General features: G+C 38.4%; 1 protein-coding gene across 2 annotated transcripts in view; it reads right to left on the reverse strand.

Moving 5' to 3' along the window:
* The window catches only part of hcn2b (hyperpolarization activated cyclic nucleotide-gated potassium channel 2b), a 32,062-nt gene extending 14,486 nt beyond the window's left edge, over window positions 1-17,576 (reverse strand). Inside the window, exons 1-4 of one of the 2 annotated variants that reach the window (XM_079890084.1) lie at window positions 16,556-17,576; window positions 11,625-12,048; window positions 6,457-6,618; window positions 2,508-2,726 (exon numbers count right to left, since the gene is read on the reverse strand). In XM_079890084.1, coding sequence (XP_079746210.1) covers window positions 2,508-2,726; window positions 6,457-6,618; window positions 11,625-12,048; window positions 16,556-17,226 — 1,476 coding nt within the window. In that variant the 5' untranslated portion in view covers window positions 17,227-17,576. The remainder of the gene's footprint in view (window positions 1-2,507; window positions 2,727-6,456; window positions 6,619-11,624; window positions 12,049-16,555) is intronic. The other variant, XM_079890085.1, reaches the window with a different exon arrangement.
* Window positions 17,577-17,857: the final 281 nt, after the last annotated feature.

The following is a 17,857-nucleotide window of genomic DNA, read 5'->3' on the forward strand; positions in this document are numbered from 1 at the left end:
GTTAGGTAATAACCAACGTGATATGAGACCCCTACAGCCCTGTAGTCCACAACCCTAAACAAAGATCACAACCAATTCTTGCTGTATACTCCTGCAAAAAGACTAAGAACTGTAATATATTATTCTTTAAAATCAAATCGTTTCCATACATGATGCAGTCAGTATATGATCTTTTGTACAGTACATGTTGGACAATGTTGTGATTCATATGAGCATTTGTTGGAGGCTAGACCAAAGCAGGTAATTGAAAGTCAAAGTTAAGCAATGTAATGCTTGTTACGTAATGGCTAATGTCCCGTTCATCTGTCGTTGTCTGGCAATCCATTGGTTTCCACATAGCAGGGGAGATGGACATGTGAGGGGACAATGGGAGATCTACACAGGGACATTGTGCTGTTTGTACATCAGGTTGCAAAGGCGTGATAAATCCTTTTACAGAAGGGATTTTAGAGTTCACTCAGAAAAGTACCCTATGCTTTTTACAGTGGCTTTTGAACATATACTATATATTTATGTATGCATTTACTATACATTTATGGTCACCGTGATTTTGCCAAGTAAGACATGTTAGGTAACATATTTTGTTGATCCTGGAATAACATTCCTTATCCTATCCCTACCCCTAAACCTAACCCTACCCATAACTTTTCCCTAAAATCAGAGAGAAATGATAGGTGAATAACACTGATGTTGAAGCACCTCACCCTGGTTAAGCCAAAACTTGACATAAACTGTAAATTTCCCTCAAATCTGATTGGTTGATTGGAAAGTTGTTCCAGGATCAACAAAGATGTTGATCCAGGAACATGTGGTACTTGGTGAAATCACATTCCCCATACAGGTATGTATGCTAGAAAGCATATTCTGGGTCAATATGTTGTAAATATATCCCTATTATTTTAGAAAAGCAAGCACTCAAGGACCACCATCACAGCAATCCACTTCTTCCTCTCCACCAGTGAGATCCCCTTCATCTCAAGTATGCACAAAAATCATCAGCTTTTTATTGTATATTTTGGCTCAAAGGAACATTACATTGCGTTTATTCTGGATCATGAGGTCAAAAACCGCTTCCTGTGGGCCCTTTATCTCATGCAAAGAATGGCTTTTGTTGGCATCTTTAGCACGTTCTACTCCCCTGCTGCCTCAGTGGCTCTGTTATCTGATGGCAAGCAGCTCTTTTGCTAGTGATTAATGAACAGGAAAGTCTGCCGCCTTAGGCGAGATTTGATGAGCTCCACCGAAAGTCCCTTTGGGATTCTCTGCATTACATCATTCCTTCAAATCTTATCGTAATATATACATGTTTAAAGTAAGAATCTAAGGCATGTAAATAATGATGAGCAGGAATTCCTTTAAATACATTTGAATACCTTTAAATGTTGTGCTTGATCTTAAAATACTTTTCCCTATGCCAGTTTGATGTGCAGATGCAACTGAAGTAAGTCATTCGTAGGGGGACTTCCCAAAGTGTGGAAAGCACCCTGGTCAACTTCTGTCTCGACCAGTGCTGTGAGTTTGGAGCAGGACAATCTGTCTGAGCAACCAAAGGATGATGTGGCAGAAGCGGATGTGGTAGGACAGTTTGGTATAGTCCATTTCAGAGGTCTTCAGTCCTCCTCCAGGAGACCCACTGTCTTACAAAGTTTTGCTCCAACCCTAATCAAACACTCCTAAACCAGTTCATTTATGTGTTCAGAATTGTTTGAAAAACACAGGCAAGTGTATTGAAGCAGGTTGGAAAAAAACTTTGCAAGAAATGGGTTTCTAGGAGACGGACTGAGTACTTCTGGTCTATTTGAATCTGAATTTGATTGCTGATGAACTTAATCCAGTTCTGTCAATCTGACTGCTGTGCATTTCCTGTAGAAGAGAATATCTATGTCACTGTCAGATTTTGAATGTAAACTGACTGCTGTCCCATTGGGATTCTCCAATAATTTAAGAACATTTAAGAAGAGGGGGAAGGGGGGGTTAATGGAGCAGAGGTGAGGGGGCACAGTGACCCTCATAGCGCCGACGCTGAGTGGACATCAAATTTCTTTGAAATACAATCTCCCCAAAAAATATTTTCTTTTAAAGGACATGGCACTAACAAACCGATTATATATTTTCAAGAAAAGAGAGGTTCCAGAAAGTCGCATGCTTAATGGAAATAGTCCAGAGATAAGAAGTTTGTAACCAAATCGTTTGTGACGTCAAGACACGGGTTGCAAACTAGAGTTGCCGGTGTAAACAAGCACCAGATGCCGTGATTAGGAATCAAAGAAGACCGAATTACAGCCGTGGGAGGGACTGACAACTGATCAGATGAGAGGGAGACCAGATTGCAGAGAATACCCAGAATCCTCAGCCGTAGGGATAGTTGGCCTGAGCAGTTTCATCCTCTCAAACAGACGATAGGTACCGACTTTGATCTGGCAAGATCAAACAAACGGTGACACATAAGAAGGTCATCTGCAGGTGTTTCGGTGTGTATGTGTGTGTGTCTGGAGCATAGTACCCACCTTCTCCTGGTACTGGCGCCGGGAAGAGTCCAACGACTGTATGAGGGCGGTGGCGTGACCAATGAACATGGCGTAGCAGGTGGCTCCCACGATCATACTCAGCATGGTCAGCCAGATATCAGACATACTCTCTGGGGCCTGGCGTCCATACCCGATGCACAGCATATGGCTCATGGCCTTGAACAGGGCAAAGGAGTACAGCTCACTCCAGGAGTCATTCTGCAAATTGGAAGGCGAGAAAGTGATAAATAGAAAAAGGATGGGAGACTTTGATTACTTCATCAGCACTAGATACACTCTCCTGAGCATGATCTCCTCTGGACACTAATCCTTGTGTCAAAATCTTGGCTATTAAAACCCCTATTAAAGGCAGCTTGCCAAGTACTGTATGTTGGATAACTACGTGCGCCATGGACCTGTGATAGATTCATTATTTCATCACTCTGTCTGTTATTTAAAGGTGGTTAATTGGACCGCATTGTTTATTGTTCAGCTGGGCTCTTGTTATAATGTCTTTCCTCCCCTTGCAAATATCTGCATAGGACCTCAGCTGCTACGCTAAAGTGCTTCGTCTCTCTTCATAAGCTACTGATTTTTCAGGATTGACCTGATGGGTCCCCGTGAAATGTGCTTAACCTGATTTGCATTCACTTCGAGCAGGTTTATGAAGATCCTGAATCAAAGTCAAGGAGGCCACGGGTGACTTTGAATGACGAAGAGGGGGGAATGAGGTGAAAATGGAAAACGGGGTGATGGGTAATCAGGGGAATTACTTTGTGGAAATGAGTTGAGAAGTGGTTTACTAGGGTTGGGATAGAGGAATCCTCTGTTGAGGCCAGGACATACCTGACTGCTATCACTGGCAGCTTGAGTGCAAAGACAGTGCTCATAGAGTGCAAGTGTCATGGAGGAATGAGATATATAAATGTTTGCAGATTCAACTATACAGTCCTAAGGAAGACAGCAAAGTGTTGCCTCAACCCCAACAATCCTGTCAAGTACAAATGCAAACAAGCCCAAGAAGACATTGTCTGGAGTCTAACTATTTATTTGAGAAACTGCAAGACTTGGCAGAGTAGAAAGTGTGCAGTGTGTCTCAGTGTGTCTTCATGTTTGCTTTCCATCTTCTTCACATGTCTGCCTTCCAAGACTTCCAGACATAACCTGAAGAATTTTTTTTTTTTTCTGGGTTAACTGGAACGTATCAGTGAGCGCACAGGTCAACAATTAAACACTGAATGAACACAATAAACTGCTAAAGTTCCACATTATATATTTGAACCCTCCTGACATATGCATGGGAAAGAAATAAATGAAATATCCACTTATTTTGCTTAAGTTTATTCTTAGATGGACCTGAGTCATGCCTTGCACTGTGAGACTGATTTCTCAGGATTTGTATTGCTACATAAACACTATAAACACAAAGATTTACTTGGCAGTGGCATGCTTCTCAGTAAGCTGTATGCAAATAAACACATTGAGCAATTGCTTAGCCTCGAAACATTCGCCATTTAACACCCCAGCACATGCTCTACATTCTGTGGATAAACAGGCATTCACAAATTATTTCCCGTTCCCTGCATTTATGGGAAAAGAAAGAGGAAATGTTTAATGCTGCATAATCTGTTTTAGCAGACATAAATTGTAGTGCTGCTAGCATGATTTGGAATGAGCTAAATGAAAGATTAGCACACATTAGGGTAGATCCGGTTAAGCAATTGTGCTTTGGTTACGTTTGCTCAACTAATGTCCTTAGCGCACATTTAACCTAGTGTAACTCTACCCCACTGGCACAGAGATGAAGAGACTTAGCTATTAAGTTGATTTAGCCAAGTTCAACTAGTATAGTAATTTGTCTTTACTGCAGGGCTTTTCTCCTGGAGAAGTATGAACATAGAGTTTTGTACAGTCTACATTCTGCTGAGGGGAAAAAAATCACCCTAATAGTTAGTGTATTATGGCTTGCTGAGGTATTATAATGGTGTCTATAATTGAATAAATATAGAGAGCTAATTAGCTGCAGTGCAAAGGGTTTTCTGTGGCATTGCTTGTTTAATCATTTATATGTGAAAGAGCAAACAATTTTTACGGTGGTGAAGACAAGCCACTTTTAGAAAAATGTTGAAGTGATAAATATGGTAGTTGTGAGAATTGAAGTCCCGACTTTCAGTTTAAAGAGCCAATAGCCGTTGTTGTTTGTTGACTCTAACATATAGGAAAATTGAATAAAACAGCCTAAAAAATTTTTTTTGTGTCATTTGGGCAAAATTTTTGATTTGATTAGAAATGTGAGATTTCAGTCTTCACCATTTCAGTATATAACAGCTGTACTTCCCCGCATTTATCATTGGCACATTACCAAGACGGTCGCCAGTGAACTGACCTGCGCTAAAAGGGCTTTGGTAAGAGCCCTTCACTGTGAATGAGTAGATGAAGATAGGCCATGGTGAGTCTATACATGTGTGTCTCTGCATGTCAGGGGGATGCTTATCTTAACTTTGAATGGCTCCTCAAGTTTGCAGAGCTCATAAGCCAGACTCCTGAAAAATGCATATGTGAGCATGTACCTTTGAATCGGACATGCTTTATTTGGGATTCTAACCGTGCACAGACGGATTTAAAGATGCTAGGTCATGGATCACAGGGCACAGCTGGATCAAAAGGGATCAAAGGGTGTATTTCAGTGCATTGATCTATCAGAGGCGGGAAACACAGCGGCAGATGAATTGTGGCTGAATCATCTGTAACTCATTTATGCACTTTTAATTCAGTTTGGATGTGATATTGATTAGTCTAGGCTTACATTAATGATCATGATGTTTTTTCCAACCACTATTGAAGACCTATTTTTTCAGAATCGGACCCTGGATATCTGCAAACAGGAAGAAGGCAAGTACAAGTGATACTGTTTTGGATTGGATTCACACTGTCTGAATGTCATCACTTTTTTTTCAGTATCCTGAATGGTAATGCCTCTTTAAGTTTTATTGTGTTCTAACAAATGAAGGAAAGTTTGTAAATTGTCCAGTGTTTTATAGCACATTCAGCGAGTGTGACTCACAGGCTTCATTACCGCACAAAGAAGGGCCTATTGAGAGTACAGGCGGACACTTGAAATAATGAGACGGATCGTTTAACGCTGCGTCTTTCATTTCAAGCAATCTGCCTTTGGAAAGCTGCTGACCTTGATTGCTAAGCACTGGCAATGACTAGACTGACTGCAACTATTGTGGTAACAAAAGCCAATGAGAAACCTGTCCCCATGTCACATGACAGCATATAAAGAGTCTCAAAAAGGATGACCAGACAGGTAAACCCTAAATAATGTGCATTTCTTAGATTTATTCAACCCTGTGAGTTTGTCGACCTTTACATTGGCATTTTTATTTTGTATGGTTTTTCATACCAAACTCGTTGACGACTATTCAAACTGTAGCCAATCGTTTACACTTAGGTTTACGATCAATGACTGTATACATCAGTGTAGCAAATGTCCAGACAGTGTCTTTTCTTCAAACTAGACTAAACAGCATGGAGAACTTCTAGAACAGATGGATGATGGTGAGCAGTGAGGGAGGGGTGACTCTAAGTGCCTGGCAGACTTGGGAAAGTGAGAGGAGCAGGTGATGGAGTCGGCTCCCCAATGTGCCCATGTGATTAACACTGTCAAACACTGATGATATCAGTAGAGGTGTTGGCTTTCTTATTTGCATATTGTGTGGAATTGTCCAGGCATAATGAGGACTCAGAGTGACCTTTTTCAGAGCCATTTGCTGAGTCCAAGATTCAGTTCCTGGACTGAAAATGGCTCTTTCCTATATGTGTGTAACTGTAGAAAATGATGTTCAAACTTTGGGCTACACAAATCACTGAGAACTTGCTATTTAGTAGAGTTCAGGAAGATTTGTGTGACAGAAACCGAGGTAAGTTGGAAGGTAAGACTTACCACCATCTTGTTAAGGGACACCCAACAGTCCGAAGGGAAGTCCTGCAACATGGGCACCAGGAACTGCAGACAGCCATCCCAGTGGCACAGCAGCAGCATCATCCCAATCAGATTGATAATGCGCATCACCGCACTGGCCAGGTCATAGGTCATGTGAAAGATCTGTCAGTCAAGATAAGAGCTCATTACATTTGAGTAGCAGAAGGGAAGGACTCTCTAGGACAAACCAGAATATATTAAATTATCACGACTCTGAAACAAAATCCCTCGTTTTGGGAGGGATTGTCTAAACAAGCTACTGTTTCAAAACCCCTTTGACTTGTAGATTATGTGTGACCTCTAGATTTGTGAACATATTGTATTGAGATCAGGTTTGTCAAAGCTTTATGTAATGAGTTCAGTACATTCTACAAACTTCATCCCGTCAGATTAGATTCAGTATCGGTGAATGTGAGGTCAGAATGATACGAACATGTCTGTGAATGATGAAAGTAATGTGCCAAACTGATACCGAGTTCTTCCTGGCAAGACTAAGGAAGAGTGGAGAATGTGTCTCTTGGAGACAGCTGTGTGTGCAGTTTGTTTGTGGTTACAAAGTGAAGAGGACAGTTATTGGAAAGCGATCTGGAGCCAGCCCAGGATAATTCCTTGTGTGGTTGTGCGAGACAGTGTCAACACTCACTTCCCATACCAGAAACAAGGCTTGTCACACCTGAGAAAAGCCAAGTGCCCCAAATAGCAACTGAGCCAAAACAGCGATAAAAGAAGACAAGGCAGAGACACTAACCTGGCTCATGTTGTAAAGTTCTTAGTCGGCATGGGTTGTTTTTTCTAGCTTGAGAAGCAGCAGCATCTTAAAACCGAGACAATGCAAAACATAAAACTGACTGGAGACTAATATTTGAAGAGAAGCATCATGCTTGGGGCTATGGTTGGGAGTTATGGCTGTTTGTTTAGCATATCACTGTCGCCGTGCAGTTCTTGAAAGGGTCAGGGTCACTGATCTCAAAGCAATGTGGAAGCACTTATAGGTCTCATTACACTGCGATTTGAATTTGGTTAAATTAATGATCCATACCGAATATCCTTTTTCTTCTGGCATGAATAATCACCTAATGTAAGGATGTTGTCAAACATCAGCTGACTAATGCCCTTGTTAAAACACTGGCTTGTGTATGTACAATATAATCACCAGGCATGTTTTTGAGTAGTTTTTCAGTATGGTGTGGTTGTTGGTTCGAAACAATTTTGTAAGCAAATTTTACAAACTATGTGATCTATCATTTTTATACAACCAAATGATAATTCTAAAGGCCGGCAATGAAAGTTGACTGTGTTGTCGCCTCTCGACGGCTGCGTCTCAGCCAAAACGCTGCGCTTAAACACACTAAAAGGACTACAGGCGACTGTCAACTAGCACCTGTCTATATCATCAGGTAAACCGTAAACAAAGCAGTGCTTGCTTACCATTTTGAATATCGATCACGCAGATCACTTTCTTTATTCCAGGCGACTCATGTTGTTATGAAAATATTTGCTCATTGGAATGCTCAGGTAAGATGACGTAAAATTAGAATAGCCTTCTGTCTGTGCCATCTTGACTTCTTTGCTGGCTTTTATCACTTTTGCTTTGATTATAGTGCAAACTTGTTCACTAAGCTGAACATCACCCAGTTCGAATTCTCCCTCTCACCGACGACGTCAATGGGCGCCAAGTCAATATGCTCAACTGGCCAAATATACCCCACACTGCATAAACTGCCGGCTGACACTCAACAACTGCCCAGCGTTGGCCGACAGCCGCTCTTTGTGTTGGTGTGTCAGCACTTTAAACATTTTGATTTCTTGATGTACAGTAGTTTACAGTAGTTAATTAGCCTGGATTTAGAAAGCTAATGCTTAGCCTGATAGCTTACCATTTATAGTTTTTTACTAAATTATAAATGGTTAATATAAGCTAATCAACTAAACATTTCCCTTTAATTGTGCTTTTAGTTTCTTTGTGCTTTTAGCAACATTACAACTGGCCTGACAGCTTAGCATAGATTTATTAGCATGCTAACCTAACATACACAATGTAATCTTGTAAACAAAACATTTATCTTTCTTTGTTTTCAATTACCCTGCCGTTTGCAAGCTAACTATTAGCCTGGTAGCTTAGAATTAGTTTTTTTCACAAAATTATAAATGGTCAAAAACATTTTGCTTTGTGTTATTTTAGCAAGATAACAACTGGCCTGATAGCTTAACAATGCTCACCATTGCTAACCTATACTCTTTGTAATCTTGTAAGCAGAAGGCTGGCAAGCAAAGCCTTTTTATTAGCTAGCATAAAATATGACTTTATTATGACATGCTACTTTGGCTAATGAAATGCTTTTCTTGTTAGTTTTTCTGGAAACACTTTAGTATGGGGAACACATATTCACTATTAATTACGACTTTTGCCTCAAACTCCTAATTTATTGCTATTACATCTAGTAAGGTAGTTGTTAAAGGGATATTTCACCGCTGGAAAGATGAATGGGTATTTAAATTGGGTCATTTATGTAGTAGAAATGTGACGTTATTTTAGAAGTTGGTGCCTTCTAGACTGAGAAAAGCCAGAAAATGTATTTTTGGCTCATGTGGATGAACGACAACAACTCCCAGAATGCACTTGCTTCGCTGCCCTACGAGGCCACTCGCAAGCCGTGCCTACCGGTTACAGAGGGCAGTATCGGAAGAAATGATACAACTAGGCTACTAGTTGACTCGAAACTGAAAAGACGCCGTTTTATCGTGAGATCCCCCTATGGGCGGGTTGAAAACATACGGAACTAGCTCCTCCTACTGGCTGTAGTCTCTCGCCTCTGGCCAAAAAAGCCTCAGATGACGCAAAATTAAAATTTTTAGTTTTTTTTCCAAACACACAATACAAAAATCTCTCGTCTCAGGAGGACATGATGGAGGGAAGCACGGTCATTCGAAAATACTACCGGGTTTCTACTGATACAAAGCTTAATGCTAATCAGTGAAGTATCCCTTTAAGTTTAGGTATGGGGTAGGATTAAGAAATGAAGAATATGGTCATGCAGAATAAGGCATTAAAATGTGCTTTATAAGTGCAAGCTAATAAGCAACCAGTTAAAAATGAGAATTGTTCTAAAGTGTTACTGTTTTTCTTGTTATGGCCAAAAACACAACAGGCTTTACAAACGTCCAAGGGGGGCAGCTGTTTACATGCAGTACAAAATCAGGGTAATGGGCAACAATCTAAGTGTGCAGTTAGGGGTTATGCTAGCTGTTTATGACCTTTCCCCAGTAAAAGACCTCAGTTTTAAGGCATTTACATTACCTTCACGTAATCAAGGTTAAGGAAAAGTGGTGTAAGACAAATGGGTTTCACAACTTGGTAATATCTTTTAGGTTGTCTTACTCATGCATTGTCCCTGCCTGAGTAATCAAGAGCTATACGGGGGCTAAACAGTGTGGAGTGAATGTGGCACTGCTGTGGAAGGTTGATTCAGTAATTGAGGGCCATGCCTAGCTCACATTACCACTATGTAATCAGGAGCATAATTGTCCCATTTGGTGGTGAAAAGAACGCATATAACTGAATCATCAGTCAGCTCAACCCCAGACAAATCGTCACATTGCTGTCACCCAGCTGGCTCTCTATATAATCATCAAAATCAATCACGTGTTTTGAAATGATGGTCATTGTTTTAATGTTAATGCACTGAACTGTTTTTACTATTGTGGTCAGTCAGTTGCTGTTCTCAATGTTTATGATCGTTAATTACCCCAGGCTACGTTAATTAGCCTGTGAACCTAATTAGTCACCCACGACAAACACCTACAAAACAGCATTGGAAATCAGTGAAAAGCTCCATTGAATACATTCTGTTTCTCGCAATTACAAACAAAAGAAGTGACATCACCAGGTAAATAAACATTTTGCTAGGTTTGGAATAGCATACGAAAGACTGTATCCCACAATGCAATGTGCTCGATCTTCTATCTTCAGTGTGATGAATGAACTAAAAGTTTACATTCATACCGCTTTTATCCAAAGTGACCTACATTTCCATCAAGACTTTTCGCTGGAAAAGAACGCAAGAACGCTCAACAGAATATCAGTCATGTTTTCAACATGTTTCTTGTCTTATTTTGTCAGACTGCCAATGCCAGAAGCTGCATCCAAATATGCATACTTCCCTACTATATAGTAGGGCGAAAAAACGTATGTGAAAAGAGCAGTATGTCTGAATTCACATACTCATAAAATAGTAGGCCAAACGTACCCAGATGACCTACTATTACCAGTGAAATTCAGAAGTGCGCATAATATGTATATGTCGTTTTTTAATAGTCGTGAACAAGCGTGCCGCACAAGTCCCGAAAAATGATCGCCCCCAAGTGGCTGGTCCCAGTATAGGTCATAAACCCCGCCCTCTTCATGTAATCTAATGGGACGTGAGGCAAACTAAACAATCCAATTACATTTCAAATAAATTTTCTGTCATTTTAGGTAGTTTGATGTAAGTTTAAGTGTTCGTTTTTTTAAATAAGTTTGGTCTTAGTTAGTTAGTTGATGCTATAAAAACGGGAGTGTGACGTCCTGATTGACAGCTGTGATTGACAGCTTCTCTGAGGGAAGTAGTCACTGAGGCACCAACTGACTTTTTTTTTAATTTTCAGGAGGTGATTGGAGCTTCAACTTTAATTTGTGAGTTGTTCTGCAGTAAACTGTACTAACTGTTTCAGGTCCCAAATCAGCGCAAAATGTCAGCGTCATATTGGGACATTTTCCGCTTCACTTTTCTACAGTGGAAGAGAGTGAAGGTGCGTCGTCCATCTTTCTTACAGTCTATGGTCGTGAAGTAATTTCTTATTCAAAAGAAGAGAGTATGCGCTTTCAGACGCAGCCATTGTGTATATCCAGCAGAAGCAATTATTTTTGAGTTAGGCTACTGAAGCTATCAGCCATGATTCTTTTTTTTTTTTTTATCTCAAATGGCAGCCACCATGAGATGACCGATGACCTATTCAACGTGGAATAAAACCAATTTTAAATGAGAAAAAAATGACTCAATGCTCCTTTCTTCAAAGCGAATATTTCAATTTCTTCACACAGTCACAAATCGAAAGATCGTGTTTGACTTCAACAATGAAGCCCATCTTACCTCTTCCCATTGATGGATGTAACGAATCAGTCTGGACAGTCTAAGTAGTCGCAGTAAACTGAGAATCTTGGTGAAACGCACGATCCGCAATGCCCTGGCGGTCTTGTAAACCTCAGAGTCGATGCCTTTCTCTACGATGAGAAAGATATAATCCACCGGGATGGATGAAACGAAGTCCACCACGAACCACGTCTTCAGGTACTTCATCTTGATCTTTTCCGGGTCCAGTATTATCTCTGTGTTGTCTTCGTAGACAATGCCCGTGCGGAAGTTCAGCACCAGGTCCATGAGGAAGAACGTGTCGGACACTACGTTGAAGATAATCCAAGGGGTGGTGGTCTCCTCCTTGAAGAAGGTGATGCCCACAGGAATGATAATCAAGTTGCCCACCATAAACATTAGCATTGTGAAATCCCAGTAGAACCTATGTGGAGAATGAAGGAACAGGTACATGGATTACAGGTCATACGCATAAGAGAATTTTTACTTTATTGATAGATGCCAGTAAAAAATAGGCATTTCAGCATCTGAAACAAAATGTCTGAATATTTTCATTTGTAAATGATAGTCTTTAAGGTAGAGTTGTGTGCATGAATTCATTATTTAGCTTGGTGCATGGACACCTTATGTTAATATGAAGCTGTTTTTTGGGAACCGTTTTCATTTTTTGTTTGCCATATGTCAATCTTATGTGGCATTTTTCATGTATTTGGCATGAGAGGCACACCCTTATAATAAGGAAATGAAATTCAGTCCTCGTGCGTTTCGGTGAGACAGGGATACATCCTATAAATAACCCCAGCCTTGACAAACACGCTACACGCACACGAGAGGAGAGAGGCGATGTAGGCGTAATAAAACAGCTTTCGTGTGATATAGTGCTTGTTGGATGAAATCAATATGGTGAGATATTGTACCAATAAATAATAGTCAACCTATGCAAGGTCATCACAAGGACGCTGAGAACGAGATACAGACGGGTTACAGACTTTTGAAATTTAAGTGTGAAATTAAGATCTCAGTAGCTTCTCTTAAGGTGTATCAATGATTCATTGATTATATATGGCGATATGACTGCACAGCTGTCTGTGGTATTGAAACCAAAACTTCAGAAGCGATCATAACTGAGCTTTCTCAAGCAAACTATGCAGCTGTGCTCTAATAATATGTGCTCATCACATAAAGCTCATTTAAATGCAGTGCTCCTTTTGTCTTCTCTGTGCAAATAATAATAGGTCACTGGCCTGCACCGCAACGTGTGATTATGAATAAATACGAAGACTAGCTTGAACAAATCCATTATATATTTTCTTTTCTTTCTTTTTTTCCCATGCATGCACAGAAAAAAATGTGCATGAACAGTCATTGGCACAATGAGCAGAGCGTAAAAGAATGTGTAATGATGCTGATGTTGGGAAAAGATGTTGTTGTTTGAGTTATCTTTCTCTGTGTGCTTAGCCTTTATTATACGTCTAAAATATTCCATCAAAATATTGTACTGAATTTTTATTATTATTTTGATTAATTATATATACATATACATACATATATACATATATACATATATATATACATATACATATATACATACACATATATACATACATATATACATACACATATATACATACATATATACATACACATATATACATACATATATACATACACATATATACATACATATATACATATATATATACATATATATATACATATATACATACATATATATATATATACATATATACATATATATACATATATATATACATATATATATATATATATATATATTAGGGCTGTCAAAAGATTAATCGTGATTAATCGCATCCAAAATCGCGATTAATCGCATCCAAAATAAAAGTTTGTTTTTAATAATATATGTGTGTGTACTGTGTATAATTAAATTTGTATATATAAATACACACACATGCATGTATATATTTAAGAAAAATGTGTTATTTATATATAAAAAAAAAATTATATTTATATATAATATAAACTATATAAATATATATACAGTATATGTATGCAAATATTTCTTAAATATATACATGCATGTGTGTGTATTTATATATACAAAATAATTATACAGTACACACACATATATTATGTAAACACAAACTTTTATTTTGGATGCGATTAATCGCGATTATCTTTTGACAGCCCTAATATATATATATATATATGTGTGTGTGTGTATATGTGTATATATGTATATGTGTATATATGTATATGTATATGTGTATATATGTATATGTGTGTATATATATATATATATATATATATATATATATATATATATGTGTGTGTGTGTGTGTGTGTGTGTGTGTGTGTGTGTGTATATATATATAATTTATTTTTCATATATACAGTATATTTGTTATTTGTATTTTTATGAATGTTTAGTTTTATTATTTTATGTCTAAAATATTCCATTAAAACATTGAACTGGGTATCTGAAGAGAAAATTATTATTGTTTTTTATTATTTTATTGTTTTTGTTTTATTATTTTTTATGACCAATATTTTTTTATTTTTTAATAAAATTTTGCATTGATACACTGAGCTGGGTATCTGAAAATAGAGAGTGGTTTATTTTATTATTATTATTATTATTATTATTATTATTATTATTATTATTTAGTTGTGTTGTGTTTTAATGATTCTTTTTTAAATATTTTTATGCCTGATACTTTTATGAAAGATAATTTCATATTTTTATTTGTATAAATCTTGTATACACAGATATTGGAAATCAGAGAATGGTTATATTTATTTATCTATTCATTATAATTATTTTATTGTTTTTATATTATTTATTTATGTTTTATTATTTATTAGTATTATAGTATTATATGTGTTTCTCGCCTCATAACGAATGGCTATTACATAAAAAGTTATGGTTTACACAAAATGAGTCCTCTCCTGTTGAATACTCAGTGGTGAACTAACATTGTTGAGTGTTACTCTTTGGAGACCCAGCAAATGATTATGAAAAATATTGGTCAAACTGATGATTGGTCTGTCTCAATCAAAAGTTCTTTAGCTACTGCCTAAACTGAGGTAGCGATCCTGTATAACAGCCTTTTTCGGAGGTAACTTGATATCAAATCAACCTGTTTGTCACTGTATTTGACGAAAGGCTTCTTGTCTCCCTGTCCTGGGACATAATTAAGCAGAGACAACAGAGGACACTATCATTAAAAGTGATTGCTGGGTGAACAACAAACAAACCCTTGAACTATATTGTTGAGCTATAGTAATAAACAAGATCATTCTGATCTGGTCCAGTGTCAGTTTTCAGCAATTTCATTTTTAACTATTCGGATGCTAAAGAAAGCTTGTTTGCATTTAGTGTGGCATTGCTCTCGCAGCTAAAAATCAGTGGTAAGGTTCCACAAGAAAGTTGTATTCCCACTTCTTTTTTTAATTGCGTTTCATTACAGTCTTTATCCTGAGAGGCTGAGAGGATCATTTCTGAACTTTGAAGTAAGTGTCCTGACTAAATTTCCCTTTGCAGTTTATCCGGCTTTTACGCAAAAGGATTTCCATAAATTTTCTGGTAAATTATACACACCTGATGACATGAAACATAACAGCTGGTGCAAGTTGGCCATCAATGATTCATATTGTTGATTAATGATTTGAGTTTGATCAAATATCAAGTGAATGTGAGTTCCCGATCCTTATTACTAATTATAAAATAGTGCATGTTTGATATTCAAGCCTATGGGTTGTTCAAGGAAAAGGGTGCCTTTTGTGTCCCTCAAAGCTGATACTGGTGGTATGATGGTAACAGAGTTGATGCATAATTAAATTAGTTTAACTTAATAAAATGTTCATTAAAATGAATTGTCATATTGACATCACAATTACTTTGCAACCTTGTTTGTTAATAATGTCATCCTAAAATGTGGACGGTCTTAGTCCTGGTCCAATAGTCAACCCTGTTATTGTGACCAGTGAACAGGTGGTGTGATACTGAACACTAAATATTTGTGAAGAATGAATAAATATCAGCACATAGTGTTATGACCTAGAGCAGAATAGCTAAACAAACATTAAAATGTCAACTCTGTTACTTTCAGGAAAAGGGTAACAGAGTTGACATTTTTAAGTTAAATTAGCCATTGTGGTCTAGATCATAACACTATAAGAAAGAGAATTTAATGTGTGTCCAGAATCACATCAGCTGTTCACTGTACAAAGTCACAGTAACAGGGTTGACTATTTAAATATGTCCTCTACTAACAGATTTAACATTTTAAGATGATGTTATTAACAAACAAGGTGTATACACATAAGTGTCACCGTAATTATTAATAATGTATAAACAAAGTGCCACCTTGTTTAATATGTCATCTTAAAATCTTAAATGTGTTAGTAGAGGACCACCTTAAATCAACGCTGTCACTGACTGTATTGTGTCACTGAATTTGTGCATGAATGAACGAATGAATGAATGAATAAATAAATATCAGCGTTAAAATATCTTTCTTGTAGTGTTATGACCTAGACCACAAATGGCTAATTGAACTTTAAAAGTTCAACTCTGTTACTTTTTTTTCTTTTTTACTTTCACTGCATTTTGAGGTGTTATTTGTCAGAAGAGGACGACCTTAAATACTCAACCCTGTTACCATGATTTTGTTCAGTGTAGCTCTTTACTGAAGGTGGGATATTTGAAAAATAAATAAATGGATACAAAAATCTGCATTAAAATCTATTTTATATACATGTTTACCTTAAAGTGGTACAATGTCACAATTTTTTTTTTTTTTTTTTTTTTTTTTTTGTCAAACAAAATGTTTAATATTTTACAGAAACGAACCTTTTTGTACCAGAAAAGCCAGCCATTTTACAGAATTCATGTGAATTTGCAACCAGGTATTGAGTCTCCATAGGTGTTACTCCATCGCCCCTACCTGAAATCACTGTATGGATGAATAATCCAGTTGCCAGCGGATTTGACTCGTTCCTGCTCCTTCTCCACAGCCTTTTGGCTCCCAAACATACGCAGGGAGAATTTGTTGACCCCGGGCTGTAGCATGGCGCTAAACTGCCTCTGCATGTAAGTTTGATTGTCACTGGTTTCCCCATCATCTGCCGAGATCTGGCCATCCTCAGACTTGGGAAAGCCCACAGAATGCTCCGGCTGGTTCGGGGTCGGTCCGTGGGCAGGGGGGGCGTTGGAGAAGGAAACCCTGGAGTCCTTCTTGTCGGCGGTCGGGGCAGGAGTGACCGAGCCGTCCATGCTGGAGGTGCTGGAGTGACATGCAGATGCTGGGAAGCCTCCACCTGTCTGCTTCTCCTGCTTGGAGAGGACTGAGGACAAGCTGTCGTGTCTTCGGCAGTCTCCGTTGATAACGCATCTCATTCCGGTGCCCTCCTCGCCGTCAAACCCGCTTCTGGAAACATCTCCGTGACTGAGGAGCGCGGTGGATTCCGTGCTGCGTCCACAGGAGACCGAGGCGAAGTCCTTGTTGTTGGAGATCCTGCTCGTTGCTCCCCCTCCTGGTGCCACATTCTTCATCATCCTGAAGGAAGGGTCAAGGATCTCTTTGTGGTCTTCATCGCCGTCCTCCGCTTCGTCCATGACGGGGTTGCTTTGAGATGAACCCTGACGCTGCCAGATTGCGAAAGCGCAGACGTGGGCAGTTAGTGGCTTTACTCCGCGTCCCAGTGTCACCAGACACAACTACACCAGGAGCGTTGCTATGGCTGCAAGCGTTCACTCCCTTACCTGGAAACGCATCGCAAGCTCTGTGTACACAGGCATCAATTCAACTATGTCAAGGAGAAATTAGTTGGAAATGGGCCGAGATGCGCTTCATTGTGCGTTTCTTTGCTTATACAAATGTAGGTTAGTAGCATGTAGTAGCCTATGGTGGGAATTCATTATCCATTTGCACATTTCTTTAAAAAAAATTAAAAATAAAAAGAGGATGCCTGAAATAAGAACGAGGAAATGTATTTGTCTTGGTTTCATGCATAGGCTATTTGAAAAACAATATCATATTTTATACATTTGATTAAAATGTCAGGTTTGCGACCAAATAAAATATTTTTATACATGAATAATATCAGGGGTCTTATAGGTTCCATTTGACCTGAACAAAAAGTGTCGTCAAAATGTTTTCTTTGTGTCCTTTTTAATTTAATTCATGTCATCACTTTGTCAAGTGTCTTTTTTTTTTCAAGTTTTTACAAGTAGGCTATTTCGAATG

This window comes from Squalius cephalus, assembly GCF_949319135.1.
Source record: "Squalius cephalus genome assembly, chromosome: 13".
Classification (NCBI taxonomy): Eukaryota; Metazoa; Chordata; class Actinopteri; order Cypriniformes; family Leuciscidae; genus Squalius; species Squalius cephalus.